We start from the raw sequence: 22,244 nt of genomic DNA on the forward strand, positions 1-22,244 counted from the left end.
CGTGGACTCTGTGCCCGCAGCCCCTGGACCACTGCTCCCCATCCACAGGCGGGCTGGGGTGCCTGCACGTGGGGACAGCTGGCAGTTGGTAGGCCGACACTCCACTTCCTCACCCCTCGGTGGAAGAACTTGGGGTGGTAGCCTACACCATCTCTGGGGGTGCCTGTGGGGGTTAAGCGTTGTTTGCCGCCCCCCGCCCCAAACAGCAAGCTGTTCATGAACACTCCCTGAACTGGCTGCTTTTCACCCCTGTCTCAATTCCCCACTTCCACTCCTGGGCTTCTGGCTCTTTCCTGGTACAAACTACTTGCCCCGTAGTTCTTGTCAGAGGTCTTCCTGTGGAACAACCCGGCCCGAGACAGCAGCTCGGGGCCCTGAGCCCCAGGGCCGTCCTCTCCACGATGGGAAAAGTCTTCCACGTATGTTCTGTGGGAGGCGCCCAGCACCACGCCCAGCACTTAGTAGGGCCCGGGCTAGCTCCTTCTCACACCTGGTGGTTGTTTCATACAAGCGCCCGCCCCTCAGACTGCCCAGGACAGCAGGACCTTCGTTCCTGCCAATCAAGCCCTACAGGTAAGCAGATCCCTTGGGCCTATTCCTGATGCTCTTTGCTGAACACCTTCCAGGTGGCCTCCCGGGCTGGCTCCAGAGGGCTCCCTGGGGACCTCCCGACAGGAGGACGGGCCAGAGGCAACCTGAGGTCTGACAGGTGGACATCTGAGTTCCTCTGAGGTAAGGATAAGTCCTACTCGCTCCTCAGCACGGAGCCAGGACTTCCCACACCTCGTGTGGCCCACCGACCTGCAGCCCCGTGCTGCCCAGCCTCGCGTCGAGGACCTGCGTCTCAGAGAGGCTGGCGACTTTCCCGGGCTCCGCAGTCTGGCGGCAGGTGGGAGGGCCAGGATGCAGACCTCATCTGTCTGACCGTCCATCTGTCCAAGCAGAGCCCAGGCTCCTCGCCCCAGATGCCCCGTGCCTGGTGCAGGCTCTGGGCAGAGGCGCTGAGGAAGTGGCCTCAGCCGAACCAAACCAAACAGGCCCCCAGAGAATGTGCAAAGCTCCTGCGTCCTGTTGGACCCCGGGCCCCGAGGGCATTTCTGCAGCCTTGCCCCTGCAGCGGTCGGCACTTAGGGATGTTCGAGCAAGGTGTGTGGAGCAATAAAGGGGTAAACGTTGCTATTCTCTGCCAGCATTTAAGCGGTGGCCCCAATCCGTGACTGTACTAGGGATTGCACAGTGTGATCACCCCATTCTGTCACTCCTGCCGAATTCTCCCACGACAGAGGCCTTTCCCTCGTCAGCCACCTGCCCGCCACCACCTCCCTCGCTCTCCCTCGGAGCTCATCTAAGTGTGTCTGAAGGATGCGTGCCCCACATGTCCCACTGTTTAGAGGTTCCCTCCAGCTCCCCCAGGAGGGGGGGACGGGAAAGCCCTGCAGCGAGCGCCCTCTGTGTGCCGTCGCATGTTACCACGTTTCGTGCCCACAGTGGGCAGGGCTGAATGCTCCCACTGCGCAGCTGGGTAAGGCCGAGACCCAGAGGTTCCAGGTCACCTGGCAAGTCAGAGGCAGACCTGGGATGGATGGCAGCTCTGTCTAGCCCAGGACTCAGGCCCCTCCTCCACCGCCAAACTCCCTCCAGCCCCGGCTTGCTTCCCTCCCTGGAGCAGCAGCAGCATGGCCAGTGCAGATCTCAGGACGTGTAAACCTGGTGACACTGGATCTGTCACCTTAGGGTGGAGTGAGGGAAGCACCTGAGGATCAGCTTACTAATTCGAGGGGCCAATGAATTATTCATGCCACCATTAACTTGGAGGCCCTTTCAGCCTCACCTCTCCTTCCCCTGCTTTGGACCCTCAGACCCTGGCCTGCAGACTTGTGGGCCCCCCGAGAGGAGATGCTGACAGAGCTGGGGTGCTGCCTGCTGCTGGCAGTGGCACTGCTGGGTCCGGGACCCAGGGCCCGAGCCATGAAAGGTAGGAGCTCCTGGCCACAGGCAGCTCACCAGTGGGGAGGAGCGGGGAGGAGTGGGCAGGCAGCGGTGGGGGGCTCGGCAGGTTTCTACATGGGAGGCCAGAAAGCAGGAGGCCTTTTGGGGGAAGCTGGCTGATTGAGGATATGTTTGCTTCTGGGATGGGAGGAAGACAGTACTCACTAGTGCCTACTATGTGCTGGATGCTTTACATTGATGATTGTGTTTAATCTTCACAACAAACTTCAAGGTGGGTATTAGACCCCATTTTACAGATGAGGAAATTGAGGGTGAGAGAGGTTAAGTAACCTATCTGAGCCTGCGTGGTTACCAAGGGCAAAGGGAATGGCTCAAAGAACCAGTACTGGTTTGATGCTGGAAGGAGCCTTCGGTCCGCTCCTGAGAGCCCGCTGTTGTTCCTGCTGCCTGCCGGGTGAAATCAGAGTTCCCTGGGGTGGCAGTCAGCACGCTCCCAGCACGGCTCCGATTTCCGTGCCATATCCAGCCTCTGGTGTGCTGTGTCCCCAGGGCATCCTGCACTCTGACTGAGGGTCACACCCCTTTCACCCCAGAGTGTCCCTTGTCCCTTCTGTCTTTTTCCACCTGAGAACATCTGGCTCATCCATCAAACTAAGGTCAAACACCACCTGCTCGGGGAGGCTGTCCGAGTGACTTCTTCATCCACAGATGTTCCCCGAAGCCTCTGCCAGCACTGGGCCCAGGCCTCTTTGTACTGCTCTGGCCCTTTGAGCCGAGTGTGTGTGCCCGTGAAAGGAAGGCGGTCTCATTCACCAGCAAGGGGCGTGCACGCAGTCGGAGCTCATCAAAAAGCTGTCAGCACCTCATTTTCCTACAGGCCCAAGGGGGGCTCAGGAAGGAAGTGTAACTGGTCAGTCACCTAGCTGGTGGCACAGATGGGCTGGACACCCAGGTGTCTCATTCCATGACCAGGTGGTGGGAGGAGCCAACTGTTCCCATTTTCCAGCCACCTGGGCTTCGGTGACCTTGGGGTGACCTTGGGGGTCAGTGCCTGGGTAAGTCCTGGGTCATGAGACTTTGGCTCTGACTCTGTCATGGCATGACCCGTCCTGTGGGCAGGGCTGGGGCAAGGATGGGACAGCAACTGTCCCTCTGTCTTCCTACCATAAAGGCATGAGTCAGACACCGTCCCTGCCTGGCCTGCCCCGGGGCTGGCAGGGAGCTGAGAATGTGAACCGGGTGTGCCCCTTGCAGCCCTTGTGTGGCTTTATGTCATCCCTGCTCACAGCTACCCAGCCAGGGAGGTGCCATTGTCCCCATTTCACAGATGCAAGACTGAGGTTCAGGAGGGTCAGTGACAGGGAGTCTGAGCCTTTGTCCATATCATTTTCCCTTTCCAAATCTTCCCAACTAACAAACCTCGTTCCTCACAAACTCAAATACCCCTTCCTCTGCGAATCGTGTCCATCCCCAATAGTGCTGCCCCAGCGAGACTGGTCTCCCTTCCTCTGGCCCCCGGGGCCCCCGTGCATGCATTGTCTCATATGCCTGACCCCCTCCCCACTCCCACCCCACCCGTGCCTGTGAGCTCCCGGGGAGGGAGGGACCCGTTCTGAATCAGCACAGACCTGGGACAGTGCGCATGCTCGGTGAGGTATCTTCTCTTACAGGAACCCTGGTTAAGGGTATTCTTCAAGATGGTTTCGGTTGCAAGTGACAAACCTGCCTGGATGAGTTTAAGCAGGGTGAGGAGTGCCCCAGCTCTGTAACCCGGGAGGCAGGAGTGCAATGAGCTAGGCTCCGGGATGCCTGTAGCCAGAGCATCCTGGCTTCTGGGTCATTTTCACTTTTCACATGGTTCTCGCCATTTGCTGACAAGCTTTCTCAGTGGGCCCTGAGCACGGTCCCACCCAGGGTGCTCACTCCCAGCCTAGGGACTAGAGAGCACAGGGCTCTCCTCCGGGTGTCCTTCAGCAGGACTCTGGCCCCACCAAGCACAGGCCCACCTTGCAGGCCGGTCACCGCCGTGGTGGCGGGAGCCCCAGAATTGCCCGGTGGGGTCCTGTGATCAGGGTGTTACCCCACAGAGACAGGGGAGCCAGTGTTGGAAAGAGGGGGCATGTTGCTGCAAGAGATAGAGAAATGGGTGCTGGGAAGACCAACACACTAGATGAGAGCTATAGCAAGTAACTTCCCTTTCTGGGCCTCAGCTTTCTCATCTGTAAAATGGAGACACTCACACCTGCTTTGTCTGTTTTACGGAGCTATTGTGAGGATGATGGAAAATCAGACACTCATTCATTTGGCCGATGTGCATCAAGCACCTGTTTTATGCCAGTCCCAGATATGTCATTTCACCGTAAATACGTCAGAATGCATCTCTAACAGACGTATATGCTGTCCTCTCCCCTGGCAACCACTTTTCTATGCTGTTTCTATGAGTTTGACTTCTCCTTTTTTAGATTCCACATGTAAGTGATATGCAGTATTTGTCTTGCTCTGTCTGGCTGGTTTCATATCATAAAGTGTCCTCAAGGTCCATCCATGTGGTCGTAAATGAAAGGATGGCCTTTTTAAATTCCATAATGTGTGTGTGCAGGGTCCGGCACACATGACGCCCCTTTTTTATTACAGAATCTTTTATTACAAAATCATGTAACTCTGTAATGTAACAATGTCACACTCAAGCACGCCATAGGACAGTTTAGGTGAAATGTTCAAATTGCTGTCCATCTCGTGTGAGACATTCACATACCCTACCAACCACACTTAAGCAGGCGTTACTTCCGCCAGACCCCGAGCGCGCGCGCGCACACACACACACACACACACACACACAGTGTGTATATCATATCTTCTTTATCCATTTACCTGTTAATGGACACTTAGTGCTTTCCCGTATCTTGGTTGTTACAAAGAATGCTGCAATGAGCACAGGAGAGCAAAAACCTCTTTAGTATTCTGTTTTCATTTCCTCCGGGTGTGTGCCCTGCAGTGGGATTGCTGAAGTCTGTGGTAGTTCTAATTCAGATGTTTCGAGGACCCTCCATACTGTTCGCATGGTGGCTGCACTATCTTCCACTCCCACCCCCAGGGCTTAAAGGTTTGCCCTTGCCCACACCCTCACCCGCACTTGCTACCTCCCGTCTCTTTGGTGACAGCCCTTCTAACAGTGTGAGGTGACAGGTCCGTGTGGTGTCGATTTGCATTTCCATGGTGACTAGTGAGTCAAATGGAGCACCTTTTCCCGTACCTATTGGCCATTCATATGTCTTCTTTGGAAAAACGTCTCTTCAGTTTCTCTGCCCATTTTTAATGGCTGTTTTGGTTTTGGTTTTGTTTTTGTTTTTGTTTTTTGCTATGGAGTTCTATGAATTTATATTTGGGATACTAAACCCTTATCAGATGTATGATTTGCAAATTCAATATTTTCACCAGTTCTATAGGTTGCCTTTTCATTTCATTACCTATAAAAGTAATATTTTGGTATTTTTTAATGATACAAATTTTCAAATATTTAGCAAAATTGAAAGACTTTTACCTGGAGTACCTAACTACCCAACCATCTAAGTTTTACCTCATTTGCTTTTTTACTCAGCTGTTAGAACAGACACTGAAGATGATTATTTCATTCAGGTGTGCAGAATTCTGATCTCCTAACGTGCTCCTTCTTTCTGCAGTCAGCTGTAAATACCAGTTTTCCTCCACCAGCTATGTGGTTACCCTGAAACACAGCACACAACAGGGGAGGCAAAGTAGATGTTTAATTCTTTCTCTTTCTACATACTAATGAAAAAAAATGAGTCTGTACCCCAGAAAGCTCTCAAGGAAACCAATGAGTTTCTCTTTTATTTCTTTAGAGTTGCATTATGAATTCATGAGTTTTTACATATTTGATGTGTTTTAATCCAGTGCAGTCATCACTCTATTCTGGTGCTCCAACTGTACCTTCTTCAGCCAGTAGCAGCCCCTTCAAGTAGGTTCCTGTGACTTCTGACACAACCCTGCGGTCCTCGCCAGCTTCTCTGCCTTCTGGAGTGACGCGATGTCCCCAGTGTGTTTTGCATGTTTCCTGCCCCAGTTCCACTGTTTCTCATTGGACATAATAATCCTCATCTAAGGCCCAGGGCACAACATACTACTGGAATATTGTTACTCTTAAGCCTTTTTAATGAACAGAACTAGGACATTATTTTTCAGAAATAAAAAGCACCTTAAATTCATATTGATGTTCTCAATTCAACTTAAGGATCTCACAAGGGTTTTACTTAATTTTTTTTAATGTATTACTTTATGTACTCTTTTTTAAAAAGATTTATTTATTTATTTATTTATTTTTAGAGAGGGAAGGGAGAGAGAAAGAGAGAGAGAAACATCAATGTGCGGTTGCTGGGGGTTATGGCCTGCAACCCAGGCATGTACCCTGGCTGGGAATCGAACCTGCGACACTTTGGTTCGCAGCCCGAGCTCAATCCACTGAGCTATGCCAGCCAAGGCAGTTTTACTTAATTTTTAAATTTTATATCTGTATCATTCTTCTGTTATACTGAAAAACTGAGTTTCTATTGACATTAACATACTGCTTTGTTTCAATAGATAAAATACAGTAATAGTATTTACTATTATTACTAATAGCCTACTAAATATGCTTCAAGATTTCTTTGTGGGTTTCTTTGTCCTTGGGATACATCCCACTAGGAATGTTCAGTCAAACAGTGTCTTTCACAGTCATTTGAAGTCATTTTTCTCCACGTGAATGTGCCTCTAACTTGGTAATGTAGTTAAGTTTATTTGTTTCAGTTCGGGATATTTAAGGGTTACTTAAAATTTTTTTATAATTTAAAAATTACATTAAAATCATTCACAATTATAAAGTCAAAATTATAAAGCAAGTTGCACTGAGAGAGGTCCGGCATTCACGCCTGGTTCCTCTCCTTTGCTCCCTCCCCAGCAGAGAATCGTTTCCATTCACTTCCTTCCCTTGTTTTCTTTTTTAAACTATAAGCAAATATGTACATATAAGAATATACCTTTTTTAAAAAGATTCTATTTATTTATTTTTAGAGAGAGGGGAAAGGAGGGAGGAAGAAAGGGAGAAAAACATCCATGTGTGGTTGCCTCTTGAGCATCCCCTCCTGGGGGCCTGGGCCACAACCCAGGCATGTGCCCCGACCGGGAGTCAAACCAACAGCCCTTTGGTCTGCAGGCCGGCGCTCAATCCACTCAACCACACCAGCCAGGGCTAAGAACATACTTTTAACATTATAATAGGCTGTGCACATTTTCACTCAGGGTGACGAGGACTTATTATTTAAAAAATTTTTAAATTCCCTCCTGCACATATCCAGGGCCTGACATATAGCACTATTCTGTCTAAAATTATAGGCTCACCTGGCATCCTGTCTCCTTTCCCTACATTTTCTCCATAGCATTTTAACTATTTAATTTGCTCTATATTTTACTTATGGTGTTTATTATCTTTCTCCCCCACCAAAATGTAAATTCCATGAGGGCAGGAGTTTTTGTGTGTTGTTCCTGCTAAACGTCAGCACCTAGAGCAATGCCTAGCACTCAAATGATATTTATTGAATGAATAAAATCATGTTTGATAAAAACATAAAGAACAAGTAAATAAATGAACAAGTACATGAAAAAGTGAATTAATTTAGGGCCAGGGCCTCAGGCTCCCTCCTCCCATCCCAAAGACCCGGCTGTGCAGCCGGCCCACCACCCACTGCTTCATGCGGACTCTGAGCCACCCTTCCTTCTCGCCTCAGGTGTCAAATGTGGGGGTGTGCTCTCAGCACCTTCCGGAAACTTCTCGAGCCCCAACTTCCCCAGACCCTACCCCTACAACACGGAGTGCAGCTGGCTGATCGTGGTGGCCGAGGGCTCCTCCGTGCTGCTCACCTTCCACGCCTTTGACCTGGAGTACCACGACACCTGCAGCTTTGACTTCCTGGAGATCTACAACGGCGCTGCAGCAGAGCCGGGCAACCTGCTGGGGAGGTTCTGCGGCCAGGTGCCCCCACCACCCTTCACCTCCTCCTGGCACGTCCTGTCTGTCATCTTCCACTCCGATAAGCACGTGGCCAGCCGTGGCTTTTCTGCGGGCTATCAGAAAGGCAAGGGGGACTTGGCAGTGGAGAGGGTGGTCCCGGGGTGGAGGCCGGGGAAGAGCGGTAGGGCTAGGCTGAGACTTGCAGGGTCTCAGCATCTTAGCGTGTGGGCTGCCCTGTCACCTGGAAGACTTGCTCTCAGAGCTCACAGGGCAAAGGCAGCCTCTGTCTGTCATCTTGGTAGTTGCAGGGTCCCATCTTCACGGCGACAACCCCCATGTCTCCCTCTGTTGTTCCCGGGAGCCCCCAAGTGTCTCACTGCGTCTCAGTCCTCGCTGTGCTCAGGAACGAGGCCTCTCGTATTCCTCTATTCTTCTCCTCCTGATCCCGGCCCCGGCGTCAGGACACTGGAGGGGATGCCACCCTGTCACTGCTGCTGGTCCCTCTGTGTCATCTCAGTGTTTCATGGGCATAGGACCCCGCACCCCTTCAGGGTCGTCCGATGGAAGGGCCACAAGGGTCCGTGTGGAGCTGCTGATGCTCTCCCTCCCAAAGCCTTTCCTGAACTCGTCTCTCGTATCCAGGGTCCTTAGCCCCTCCCTCCTCTGAGCAGGCTGGCAACCTGCCCCCAGTCTAGTGAGGGAGGCAGAGGCCTTGTTCTCCTTGCCTTTCTCCTTGACTTGTTCCTCTGTCCTTCTCTGCACAAACTTATTCTTGGCAGCTCAAGCAGCAAACAACCCTCGAGGCTCCTGGCACATGGGGTCCATCGACAGCAACCAGGGGGCTCAGGTGGAACCCCAGTTCTCTCTGACTTTAGAGACATAGAATGGTAGAATGCTAAACCACCAGAGCCACAGACTGATTTAATAGCAGTTTTGGAATCTTAGACCCTTAGATTTTTAGAATGTTCAGATGTCAGAGTCATAATACCATGGGCGAGATGTACCAACATTTTTTAAATTTACTTTAAAAAAAGATTTTATTTATTTATTTTCAGAGAGGGGGAAGGGAGGGAGGGAGGAAGAAAGGGAGAGAAGCATCAATGTGCAAGAGAGAAACATCCATCAACTGCCTCTCACACGTGTCCCGACCAGGGACCAGGCCCGCAACCCAGGCACATGCCCTGACCAGGAATTGAACCCGCCACCTTTCGGTTTGTGAATGAAACTCAACCAACTGAGCAATGCTGGTTGGGGCCCAGCACTTTTTAAAAATTATATTTTACTGATTTTGCTGTTACAGTTGTCCTGATTTTTCCCCCTTTGCCCCCCTCCACCCAGCACCCTCAGGAAATCCCCCGACCAAGGTTCATGTCCATGGGTCATGCATTTAAGTTCTTTGCCTTCTCCATGTCCTACACTGTGCTTTACATCCCCATGGCTATTCTGTAACTACCCGTAGAAATACAGAACACTTCACGAATGTGCGTGTCATCCTTGGGCAGGGGCCATCCTAATCTTCTCTGTATTGTTCCGATTTTACTACATGTGCTGCTGAAGTGGGCACAGGGCTTGGCATTTTTTAGAACAGTAGTACCTTTACGTCAAATGGGACCTTACGTTAATCCTTGATATATGAAGGACAAAGGTGGCCAGTATTCTGGTGTACACATTTGTTTCATAAGTTCATATTTTTAACATTTATCATAAGCCAAGCATTGAAAACATACCTAAGTCAGTACTTACGGCCACCAATGAGTTAAATTTTTACATGTAAGGCATGTATCTGTGGACACCATCTTTTGTTGCATTAGAAAATAGTTTGAATAGTTTGAACACAGCATAGGAATGAAATATGCACCAGATGCTGCAGACAGAGGCTCCAGAAGGCTCCTGAGGAGTGCTGGGGCACAGTTGGACAGGCTCTGCTAAGGGTGTTAGCCTTGGAAGGGATCGCACATGTCAGAGCCCGCCCTCTCATTCCCCAAACAGCAGCTCTGAGGCCAGAGAGAGAATGTGCCTCCCCAAGGTCACACAGCTCAGAGGGGAAATCATTGGGACAGGAAGTCAGGTCGTCCGAGGGCCCAGCACAGCCCTCGGTCCGCACAGCCACACCGTGGGGCGAGATGCTGGAGTCTCGGGAAATACATCTGAGTGTGCCCCTCACAGTTGGTGGTACCCAGCCAGTCATGATGTTCGTCATCAACCACCTCCTGGTTGTACTGGTCACACAGGGCTCCGAAGGGATTTCACCAGAGCCTTCTTAGACTCTGCAGGAGTCTGAGCCCCATGGGCCAGGCTGGGCAAGGGCGATGGTTTCTAATATTCCCGTGAGGCTCAGAGAGAGCTGGGTGACTTGCCCAGGGTCACGCAGCTGACATAAGGCAGAGTTAGGAGGACCACCGTCCTCGGACTCCAAGCCCATCTCTACTTCATCAGATCCTCTCTCTAAGCCTCAGTTTCCTCACCTGTTAGGGAGGTTTACTAGCAATTCTGAACTCAGGCACCTCAGCCTCTGTGCCCCACTGGCCTGGTCAGAGCAACGGCAGGTATCACAAGATCAAGTGCACAGGCATTGCAGTCAGTCAAACCCCATTTTCCGTGTTACCAGCCCAGCGGCCTGCTGTCGGGGCCCTGTCCCTATCCCTGTCCCTTGGGCCTTGCCACTTTAATGGTACCTGCCAACCTCCTCATCTCTTCGCTTGAGGGCTTTCTCTGAAGTCTCCGCTGGCCCCCCTACCCCCAGCTTCACACTGGTCCCCAGACTCCTCAGCAGGGCTCAGTGGCTGGTTCAGCAACACCCTGCAGTGGCTGTCTCCCCGTCCCTCCCCTTTAGCGACCCTCAGCCCCTCACTGCGCACATGGGGACCCCTGTATCTCCCAGATACACTCATTGTGCTCAAATCCTTGTCCAGAGTGCAGGTGAAGCCCAACTCACACAGGTAAGTAAATTAACTTTTCTGTGCCACCGTTTTCTCCACCATTAATGGGAAGAACCACTGCCTGTCCCTCACAGGGGTGTGTAACAGTTTAAAAAGACGGTGCAGGTGCTAAGTGCCTGACTGCGCCTGCCACGGGGCAAGCGCTCAGGGGATGGCGATGAGGTTCCCTGTGGGAGTGGCTCGTTGGGGGGTGTCTGGTGCCCATGGGAGGGGAACGTGGAGCCACAGGGAAGGAGAAAGGTGAGTTAAACCGGGCTCCCTTACAGATGTGTGTGGTGGTGTCCTGACGGGCCTATCGGGGATCCTCACCAGCCCTGAATACCCGAACAATTACCCCAACAACGTGGAGTGCCACTGGGTGATCCGGGCCACTGGCCCTGCCACCGTCAAGCTGGTGTTCGTGGACTTCCAGGTGGAGGGCAGCGATGAGTGTGCCTATGACTACGTGGCTGTGCTCGGGGTGCCAGGCCCTGCCCACGGGCACCGCTACTGTGGCAGCTCCAGGCCACCCACCCTGGTGTCGCTGGGCCATGAGCTGCAGGTGATCTTTAAGTCCGACTTTAACATCGGAGGCCGGGGGTTCAAGGCCTACTACTTCTCAGGTAGGAGGGACTGCGGGCATACCCCAGTTCCCAGTGCATGCCGGGCACCTGCCTCCCCAGTGCGATTGTGTGGAGAGAGTCACCCTTTCCTGCCTCTGGACTTTTCGCGTTCTGCTCTCTCTCTGCCTGGGATGCTCCAGCACACTCTTCCCTGCCTGGCCAATGCCAAGGCATAAGCATGTCACCTCCTCCGTGAAGACTTCCTGATTCACTCAGAATTAGTCCCTTCCTTCAATTCGTTACAGAAGTTTTCTCAGCAATGATCTGTTGTCTGTTGATCTTCTCTGCCTGCATGAGTTCCTATGGGCTTATCTTTGTGCCTGCCATGTGGAGCTGTTTAATTAATGTTTGTATAAGTAAATGAATGAACCCTGGGGGGTATTCACCCTCTGTAGGAGGAGATGGAAAAGGAAACGGACAGTGACAACTCACTGTGACCTATGCTGTGTAACAGTAAGAATCATGGATGACATCCTGGGAGAGGAGGGAATTGGGCAGTGCTTTAATTAGGCAGAAGCAAGGGAAGGGTGCTCCAAGCAGAGGGATCTGCATGTGCAAATGCATGGAGGACAGAGAGGGTTTGGTGTGCTTTGCTCATAGTACTAGGAGATGTTTGGTGAGGCTGGAAGGTAGGGGTGGATGAGGGGCAGTCAAAAGGGCAGGGTCAGTCATGAACCACACTGTCAAGTCCAAGTTTAGACTCAACTCTAAGGACCAGTATTAGGTACTGTTTTTAAATGCCAAACAGAGCCAACATGCATGAAGGGAAGTGCCAGTTGGAATGAGATTCCCAGCTTTTAGCTAATTTCAGGTTGAAGTCGGCTTTGGGATCAACTGTCTAGTTTTGTGGCCCGGTGCCCACAACCTGCCAGGGTGGCATTATAACCATATAGCACCTGTTGCAGAAAATAACAGTCCCCGCCCTTCTCACCATTGCTCCTCCCACCCACTCCTCCCCAGGAGAATGCCAGGAGGTGTACACAGCTGTGCGGGGCAACTTCTCCAGCCCAAACTACCCCAGCTCCTACCCCAACAACATCCGCTGCCACTGGACCATCCGCCTGCCTCCTGGCTACCGGGTTAAGATGTTCTTCCTGGACCTGGAACTGGAAGAGCCCAACAGCCTGACCAAGACCTGCGACTTTGACCATCTGGCAGCCTTCGACGGGGCCAGCGAGCAGGCACCCCTGCTGGGGAGCTGGTGTGGCCGCTACCTGCCGCCCCCGGTCACCTCTAGCCGCAGCCAGCTCCTGCTCCGGCTGCACACGGACCGCAGCACCACCCTCAGGGGCTTCTCTGTGGCCTACATCGGAGGTCAGCCGGGCTGGGAGGGGTGGTGTGCTGGAGCGGGGGCGGCAGGGTGGGGGCCCAGGTCTTCGCAGTTAGTTTCCTTCCTCCATTCCACAAACTGGTCTCCACAACCTCTTTCCAGGTGACTCTACTGCCACCGACTCCTGCTCTGGAACCACTGAGACTGTGCCAGTGTGGTCCTTACTTATTTGCACTGTTGCAGGGACCTACTTTTCCAGCTTCCAGCTCCACAATCCCTCATCCCTCCCCATCTGGCTCCTTCCCCATTGGCTTCTGGCCTCTCTTGCACAGTGGTTGATCTCAGTCCTTTATCCAGGGGTAATATACAAAACATGGTAGTGTTGTTTATGGTAAACGATTGGTGTAACCACATGGATGCTGACCAGCCTTGCTTGTATCAGTTAGAGATCCTGACTGACAGTGGCTGAAACAAATGGCTTTTGTTTTCCTCACTTCACAAGAAGTCTGGAGCTAGGCAGCTTCTGTGTTGGTTCAGGAACTCAACCCTGTCCCAGCTGGTATCTCTGGGATTCTCTTGGCCTCATTACTACAAAATGGCTGCCACAACATCAGGCATCATGTCCATATTCAAGAGCTGGAAGGGTAGGAGAGGTGCCAGCCACAAATTTCCTTTCATCAGGAAAGCAAAACCATTCTCAGCATCCATCAAAAGACTTCTTGGTTTCATTGGTTTGAACTTGGCCAGAGGGCCATGGCTAACTGCAGAGGAGGCTGGGGACGTTGGCACTCAGCTTTTCCAGCCTCCACAGTGCTGGTGAGATTTGCCAGCCGACATCACTCCCTTCTCACCGCCCTTCCCGGGGCCATGGGGAAATGTCGGTGTCCTGGCCCATTCCGCCCTCTGCCTGGCAGGCCGAAGCTCTCTGTTGTGCAGGTGCGGAAACAGGTGCAGGAGAGGATGGCACAGCCAAGGCTAGAACTCACTCCCTGCCTTCGTGTGTGGCTGAGCGGGGCCCAGAGGAGGCCCTGCTGAGCTCAGACAGACCAAGGCCACATCCAAGTGCTGCCGTCCACTGACCATTCATCTGTGGAGGGGGTTGACGGATGCCCTAGACAGACTGTCATCAAGATGAAATGAGGTGACACAGGTCACAGTGCCTGGCTCTGAGGCCATCCTTGCTGAGGATGGATTTCTTTCTCTCATGTGCTTCAGGCCTGTCCTGCATTCGAAAGATCTTTCCCCTCTCCTTACTTCACATACAAGAGGGGTTGGGGGGCCGGCCCTGCGGTGGGACAGGGAACAGCAGAGCTGCAGCGAGCTAGTGGAGAGGGGTGGCCTGGGCAGCCCCACCCCCGGGCCTCAGTCAGCCCCTTCCCCACCCTGGGAGGGGAGAAGGATCCCTCTGTTAGAGGGGCGCCCTCCTCAGGTTGCACTCCGCACAGCCAGGGGCCATGGTACTTTGCCACAGCTAGCTGGCCAGACACTTGCTCTTTGTGGATCTCAGCTTTTCCACCTGTAAAACGAGGACGTTGGCTGACGGATCTTTCAAGCCCCTTTTGGCCCCCATAGTCTTAGTTCCAAGCCTGGGTCCCCTCCCAGCTCTGTGTGATCTCAGACAAGCCCCTTCTCCTTTTGGTGCCTCCAGGGACGGAGGGTGAGGCAGCTCTAATCCTGGCTCCCGTTGGGGCAGGAGCCCCCGCCCCGCCACACCACACCTCCCTCCCCAGTCCCCATGGGAGCCCGGGGTCAGACAGGGGCAGTCATGCTGGGCGAGGCGCCAGATGTGGCCCAGGCTGCAGGCGGCCCCCCGGCTAGAGGACAGCTTCACATCCATCAAAGGTGACACACAGTTCAGCGCCACCAAGATCATCGTGGGAGACGGCAGACCCATAAATCCCTGACTGCCCAGACACCAGAGGCTGAAATATGTCTGAGGCATTTCCCGAAGGGGCGTCCAGAGTCCTAGGCCCCCGGCTGCCAGCTCTTTCCCTTTCCTCCCGCTGGCGCCCCCCTTCCTTTCCCCTACACTCACCCTGCCCCCCCAAGCACCGCCCAGCACACACATGTGTGTGCACACACACACATGCCCGCACAGACCCAAGATTCGAGTCGCCCTGTGGTGGCTTGTGGTGGCCCCCTGCGCCCCCCAGGCCACCACAGTGCAACCCGAATGTTGGGTCTGTGCAGCTGGGAGATTGGGACCTCCGGGGTCCTACAGCCTGGGTGGTTACGGTCCCACTCAACCCCCGCAAACTGCTTCTCCTTCCGGGCTTCGGTTCCCAAACTGTGCAGACACTTTAGTCACGTTCACCTCCTGGGGGCATCGTGGGGAGAGGCTGAGGCTGTCTTCACCACTGTTTTCAAAGCTGCAGCCACCCCCCACCCCGCCCCTCTCCCCCCTTCCAACACACGCACACTCTGCTCTCTCTCTGCTCTTGCCTGGTCTTCCTCAGGCCGCCCCAGAGCTTAGGCGCATTTTACATATTGTTCCCTCACCCAACTGCAGGTGTGAGCTCCAAGGGGGCAGGAATTTTTGGCTGCCCCACCATTTCTATATCTGTGGTACTTAGAATAGTGCTTGCACATAGTAGGCCCTCAATAAGTATTTGTTGTTAACCGAGTGAATGAATCGCTTGGCACATGGCAAAGTAATCAGCAAATAGTAGCTTTTATTATGATTAAGAACATTCACTCACTCATTCATTCACTCAGTCATTCAGTTGTTCATTCAGCATCCGCCGTACCTGCCAAGCCCTGTGTGAGGCTTGGAGAACGCTGAGGAGCAGCCTGGCGCCTGCCACTGACGGAGTTCAGTGGAGCAATGCACGGAGAACACCCCCGCAGGACTGCAAAGGAGCCATGCCCACTCTGGGCTCAGTTTTCCCATTCACCACACGGGAGCGGGAGCCTGGGGGGGTGGGGGTCAGATTGCCTGCCTCCAAGGCCTCCAGCTCCTCCCTCCTGTCCCCAGTCGTGCCCATGAATGTGAGCTGCTCCCGCACGGACTTCCAGATCCTGATCTCCACGCAGGCACTGGCCCCGCTGGGGCAGACCCAGGTCTACCTGGGCAGCCGGCGCTGTGCTGCCCAGGAGATCGGCGGCACCTTCCGGATCCAGGCCCGCTTCGACACCTGCGGTACCGAGTCTCAGGTAGGGGCTGGGAGCGGGGGGCGGGCGTGACAGAGGGCAGGTGAGAGAAAGGCATCTGCTGTTCCTGAGAATTCAGCCTCTCTTCCTGGCTCTGGTGACCACAAGTCTGGATCAGAGCTGGGCCCCTCTTGGCTTCACAGCAAATGTGCTCAGTGTAGACACGACCAAGAACTCAGATATGGGAGGCAGATACGGGGCCTGTTGCACAGCCTGGCACAACCAAAAGCCCCTGTTGGAGGCTCCTCCCATGAGGCCCTGTGGATTGACCAACCCTGGAGGCTGCCCTGCCGGTGCTGCCCCCCTACCCCCAGCTCCCCTGGCCCTCCCCATCCTCACCCCTTCCACACGCAGAGCTATGTGAGCCCTGCTGCCTGCTGCCTGCCCCTTCCCTAATACTGGTGGGTTTTTAGATTTTATTTATTTATTTATTTTTAGAGAGAGGGCAGGGAGGGAAAAAGAGAAATGTCGATGTGTGAGAGAAACATCAACTGGTTGCCTCTCGCACGCCCCCAGCTGGGGACCTGACCAGGAACTGAGCCAGCAACCTTTCAGTTCGTGGGCCAATGCTCAGGCTGCTGAGCCACCTCAGCCAGGGCCCCTTCACTAATCTTGTGATCCGAATCCTTCCCTGGGCTCCACAAAACAAAAGGGCCCTTCAAGTAATGGATCCACCTCCCTCCAAAGGCAGTGAGGCTTGCAAATTAATTTTTTTTGCTATCCTTGTGTTTTGGAAACCTTAAACCCAGGCTCAGGCCCTCAGAGCTGCTGAGCAGTGCCCCAAGCACCCTGGATGTTTGTATTCTTAGGAACAGGTCAGGGAGGGACAAGGGGGGAAGGAACCCTGGTCTCCATCAGGGTGACCCCCCAGCCTTGGTACCTGGGGATCTGCCAGACTGGCCTGGCGGAAACTACAGGCTTTCCAGCAAACCGTACGCCCCCTCCCCTGATATTAGCCGAATATACAAATATATGCCTTTGGCCCCTCCAGCCCACCCCTCTGCTTCCCCAGCCTCTGGTGGCTGCTGACCTTTTGACCTGAGAGGAGGAGAAGCGGGGTCGGGGTTGGCTGCTAAGACAATGTGCCTGTACTGCTCTCCAGGCACTGAGTCCCTGGGGCAGAACCCCATTCCACAGAGTCATGAAATGGTGCAGACAGGGAGTTCTAGAAACAGGGAATCGTGTGATCTAGAAGGAGGAACTCACACACACGCAGAGTCTCAGGGTCACAGAACCACCACCAGAACTGGGAACTACGGAATCCCAGACCCTTGGAGTTTGTATCCTGGAAACACAGAGCTGAGAACCTTGGACTCACGGGTTCTTCGTGTCATGCTTTTAAGTCGTCGGCCCAGGAGAACCAGTCTCCGCACCGGGTAGCTTTCCAAGACGCACAGCTCAAACGGCCATAAGCCATATGGGCCTTTGTGCGCGCCACCTAAAAAGCACTGCAGATCTGACTTCATAACCGTAGCACCTTGGGTGGCCTTTCCTTCCTCCTCCAGCCTCTCACTCATCGAAAACTTTCCCGCACCCCATTTCATGACTTTTCTCCCTTCTTCACAATGAAGACTCACTTAGGCCCCTTGACTGGGTCCCCTGCCATGCCCAGGCACGGCCCTTTTCGTGCCCAGCGTCCCGGTTCTGCATCACAGAACCCAGGGCGCCAGTCCTCTTCGGAGGGCGTGGTGGTGGGGGCCTGGGCCCAGATGCAGGGAGGCTCCCTGCATCGCAGAAACCCAGAGCGGGGAGAGACCCTCAAGGTCGCCTCATCTCCAAAACTCCCTTCTCCGAAGTGTCCAGGCCTGCTCTCTCTGTTTTAAGCAACTTTGTAGAAAAACATTATTTTTAGAGAGAGGGGAAGGGAGAGAGAAAGAGGGGTGGAGAAACACCCATGTGGGAGAGAAACATAGATGGGTTGCCTCTCATACATCCGCCAACTGGGGACCTGGCCCTCAACCCAGGCATGTGCCCCACCTGGGAATCAAACCAGTGACCTTTGGCTTTGCGAGATGACCCCCAACCGGCTAAGCCGCCCAAGCCAGGGCTGTTTTAGGCCACTTTGATTTTTAGAAGCCCCGCTGCTGAGCAGGGGCAGTCGGACACCTGAGGAGCGCACGGCTGCTGCAGATTCGGGGTGGGTGGGGGAGGTGCCCTGTGTCACAGCAGCCTCGCTCCAGACCCCTTCAGACTGCCCATCAGAATGCTGCCCCCGGCCCGGCCCTAACGCCTCAGCGCCTCGGGGTGCCGAACCTCTCACATCTCATTCCTCAACAGCTCTTCCCAGCCTTACTGTGGTGCCACTCTGGTGACCAGGGACTCAACAGCAGGGACACATAATTGCTGCAGACATAATGTGGAGGAAAGATTCCAGAGGAAAAGTCACATAACACCAGGGACAGGGCTTCTATCTGGGGGGCAGGAGACTTGGCTTCCGGGCTTGGCTCGGCACATCGCTGCCTTCGCCAGGCCCCAGCGGGCACGTCTGTGGGTTGCCAGGGGAGGGAGGTGGAACTGGATGCCGTGGGAGTCCCGTTTGGTCCCATGTCCTTGGATATGAGTGAGGCATGGTGGCCAAGAGCACGGTAAGAATCAGGCAGATCTGAGTGAGAATATGTTCCCTGTCACACGTGTGTGCTGTGTGACTCAGACAAGGGCCCAGTCACCTCTAGGCCTCAGTTTCCTCACCTGTAAAGTGTTTTACCAATAGTACCAATAAGAGAGGGTTGTGAGAATTAAATGAGATAATGCACTTACAACACAAAGCCTGGAATGTGGCGGATGTCCCTGTGATTATTGTCACTACCTGTCATAGATGCTGCTTCTCTGAAGCCAGAGCAAACCCTGACCCGTCAAATCTGACCTTGTCCTTCCAGACGCCCTCGTAGCACCCCTTCTACAGGTGGGGACACTGAGGCTCCCTGCGGGGAAGGAGTCAGTGACCAAGCTGGGGCCAGAGCCCGGGCTCCTGGGGTTCTGCTGCCTTGGTGCTGAGCCCCCAGATATCGAGGGGGACAGGGTGAGCCCTGGGCCCCTTCGGGTGTGAGTGAGTGCCCCGTGACCCCCACAGAGAAGGAACAACACGTCAGTGATCGTCAGCGTACTGTACATCGCCTTCTCGGCCGCCGGGCGGGACAACACCCACGAGTACGAGGTCCGCTGCGAGCCCCGGCGCAAGGAGGCGTCCGTGCACCTGCTGTCCGGCTCCCACTGGCTCGGGCCCTACGCCGCCGCGGCCGAGCCCCTCCAGGAAGCGCCGCCCAGGGATGAGGTGGAAGCAGTGGAGGTCCCCGTGGCCATGGTGGCCCAGGACACCAGTGACATTGTCTTCCTGGGCCTTTGCATCCTGGCTGGAGTCCTCATGGTCATTGCCATCGTGGTCCTGATGCTGCTGTGAGCAGGCCGGGCAGGGCCCCAGCCACCGGCATCCCTGGGAGTCGGCTGGGGAACCCTACAAAAGGGGCGGAACCAGGCCTCGCTGATGTGTTGGTGACCCGGGGCAAATCACTGTCCCTCTCTGAGCCTCAGTCTCCTCAGGACCGTTACTCCATCCACCATGCTTATCTCCCAGGGCTGACCTGAGGCTCAGAGAAGGGCTTGGATGGGTGAGAGCTCTGTAAACTATGGTGTGACATGGCTGTGTAAGCAGCTGTTGTCATTAGTTTCAAAGACAGAAAAGAACTGTGTGTGTTACTCTTACTGGAGACAGAGTGGATAAAGCTGACTCCTTCTGTAACTTGTGGGAGTGTCACCAACTCAGGGTGCAAGTAAGGGCATCTCTTACTTTTCCGAAGCGTCGAGAATCCCAAGCCTTCGTCAGCAGGATGTTCCTGATGCATCGGGAGCCTTCATTCTCCCCGAATGTCCCGAGAACCCTGAGGACTTCATCTAAAGCAGCCCAGTCTTGCCTTCAGACTCCAGAACAGAGGAAGCGAGCAGAAACCCCACTGAGCACTGTCGTTTCGGGCCCTGCCACATGGTGTCGCTGCTGAAGACTGGCTGTGTGCGTGGAGGCGGTGATACCCTGCGGGGGCAGATCCCTGTATAAGCCACAGGCAGGCCCACACCGTGCTCAGCAGTGAGGCTGGAGGCTGAGGACCCGTGTCTCCGTCGCGTTGGTGTCTATCCTGAAATACCTTGTGATCCTTGACTGAAAAGCTGAGAGAGGTCCCACGTGTCTCTGTCCTCCTCACCCTGATGTTGACCTTAGGCTGCCAGCCTGCCCTCCCTCTCCACATGAGTTCTCTTGGAGCCCTCTGGACCTTCTCCTGCCGTTGGACTTCACTCAGAGCTACTCCAGTCTACTCAGAGCTACCCCAGGCCGCCCGCATTTCTCTAAGTTCCCCGCCAGGGAGCAGGGCTGGGTTCTGCATGCTGACCTGTGGGAAGGCCTCGGGCATCTTTGTGTGGACTGGCTCATGCCTCCCCAGAGCTCCACATACCCAGAAGTGGAGCAATCTTGTTAATGAAAAAGAAACAAACAATGCATTTGTAATGCACCACTTTCCCTTGCTCACTTTTCTATTGCATAATAAATCATTCAATTAAATCCTTCCCAATAGCAGAAATCTCCAACCCGACCGTGCTGACCACTGGTATCAGTTTTAAAAGCTGTGGCCTAATCACACAATTCCTTCAACAACCCAACAAGCATCCACTGGTTTCCGGCTGTGCAGCTGCTGTCGTGACAGGCTGCAGGTGCACCACAGTCAGCCTATTGGGCAAATCCCTGCCTTCAGGGAGGGTGCCTGTGTTTGGGTGCAGCAAAGTCAGGGACGGGAGGGCAGGTGTCTGGGTAACCTGCAGAGTCCAGAAGTGCAGAAAGAGAGCCAGCAGTGTAAGGAGTGAAGTAAGGGGGAAGAGTTGCCTGGGCATTAGAAGAGCTGTGTTCAAGTCCAAGTTCTTATTAATTTTGTGAGCCTGGGCAAGTCACTTTGATTCTGTGAACCGTGATATCTCCACTTGCAAAACGGGACGTAGATCAGAGCTTGCAGTGAGGACGCAGCACCATGATAAGCTGTGTCGGGGCGGGGGGGGGGGGTCTGCCGGGGTAATGGATGTGGCCGCAGGGAGGGTCGTGCCTGCGATCTGGGTACTTGGAACACAGCCCCTTCCTCTCTCTCTCCCACCCACCTTCTCACTCTCAGGTGCCTCCAGCTACCAGTGCCAGCCTGCGTGGCGAATCCCATGCGGTCTGACCCAAACCACCTGGGCCTCTGTTTCCCTGTCAGAAAGAATTGGACACACACCAGATACTCTCTGCGAGTGGCCCCAGGTTCTGTGTCCAGAACCCATGGGTGGGCCTAGGGGTACAGCTGGTGGGACCTGAGACAGGTGAGCCCAAGCTGGCCTTATCCTTGTCTGCTCATCGCAGTGGAGGAGACCGTGGCCCAGCCTGTGCGAAGCCTAATTCTCAAAGCTGAGTGTGACTATGTCTGTGGACATGCACACGTGGGAAAGCTGGGGGCCTCCACGAGTGCTCTCAGCAGTGGTCTTCAAGAGCCGGTGCAGAGAGGCCAGAGCTCGGGCTCTGCAGCCAGGCCACCAGGGTGTAGCCAGCCGCCAGGACCCCATGCTTGCTAGCTGTGTCACCGTGGGCCTGCCCACCAGTTCATTGCAAGGATTAGGTGAGATAATGGGTGACGGTGCCCAGGACATGGAGGAAGCGGCAAAATGCAGTTGTTACCACTGACTGGCAAAAGCTCTGGCCTAGAGACCCAAATTCTCCGCCCAGCTTTGCCACTGACTCGCTGTGTGGCCTTGGGAGAGCCCGTTCCCTTCTCTGGCCTCATTTTCCCTGTTTTCCACATGTGAGAAGCATCACTGTTGCCCCCTCCCCCGCCCCGCAGCATGGTCACTGTCATAACCCCCACCTCCTCAGCACCCACTATGTGGCAGGTGTTTCGGATGGGTCATCTCACTCACTTAAGCCACCTCGTGAGGCCGACATAAATGGTCCCCATTTCACAGATGAGAAAGCTGAGCTTTGGGGAGGGCAAGAGCCGTGGCCAAGATTACAAGGCTATGAAACGTGGAGGCTCGTCTGAAAGGAGTCGGTTTTCCCCAAGCTGGGGCGCCCTGCCGAGTGCTGGGTCCTCCTGGGACCCCGGGGGATGCTCTCAAACATCGCGGCAGCGTCTGGGTGGGAGCAAAGTGGAGTGACTGAGAGGGAGAGAGCCGGTGGTTTTATCTCCAAGAATGTGCCCAGGTCCTGCCACTCCCTGCCCTCCGGGCAGCCGGCATGTCCATCACCCTGCACGCGCCACAGGAAATAACAGTCTCTGTGACAGCGCAGTGTCTGTTAGAAATGAAAGGCCTGAAATAATAGCCGT

General features: G+C 54.3%; 1 protein-coding gene and 1 non-coding gene across 2 annotated transcripts; one reads left to right on the top strand and one right to left on the bottom strand.

Annotated features, from left to right (window-relative positions):
- Positions 1-1,896: 1,896 nt before the first annotated feature.
- On the top strand, positions 1,897-19,309 carry CDCP2 (CUB domain containing protein 2). The gene is made up of 6 exons (XM_045858889.1): positions 1,897-1,975; positions 7,728-8,075; positions 11,157-11,492; positions 12,453-12,806; positions 15,737-15,915; positions 18,983-19,309. The coding sequence occupies exons 1-6, from the start codon at positions 1,897-1,899 to the stop codon at positions 19,307-19,309; spliced, it is 1,623 nt and encodes a 540-aa protein (XP_045714845.1).
- LOC123831752 lies at positions 9,409-9,515 on the bottom strand. Its single transcript, XR_006787951.1, has one exon. It is a non-coding gene; the product is annotated as a U6 spliceosomal RNA (small nuclear RNA).
- Positions 19,310-22,244: the final 2,935 nt, after the last annotated feature.

Source organism: Phyllostomus hastatus, unplaced genomic scaffold, assembly GCF_019186645.2.
Source record: "Phyllostomus hastatus isolate PE091 unplaced genomic scaffold, TTU_PhHast_1.1 phas_contig_147, whole genome shotgun sequence".
In the NCBI taxonomy this organism is placed as follows: Eukaryota; Metazoa; Chordata; class Mammalia; order Chiroptera; family Phyllostomidae; genus Phyllostomus; species Phyllostomus hastatus.

Coding starts and splice junctions, on each gene's coding strand:
- CDCP2 (XM_045858889.1), top strand. CDS start 1,897: ATGCTGACAGAGCTGGGGTGCTGCCTGCTGCTGGCAGTGGCACTGCTG. Junction 8,076..11,156: donor TTCTGCGGGCTATCAGAAAG/GCAAGGGGGACT, acceptor GCTCCCTTACAG/ATGTGTGTGGTGGTGTCCTG. Junction 12,807..15,736: donor CTCTGTGGCCTACATCGGAG/GTCAGCCGGGCT, acceptor TCCTGTCCCCAG/TCGTGCCCATGAATGTGAGC.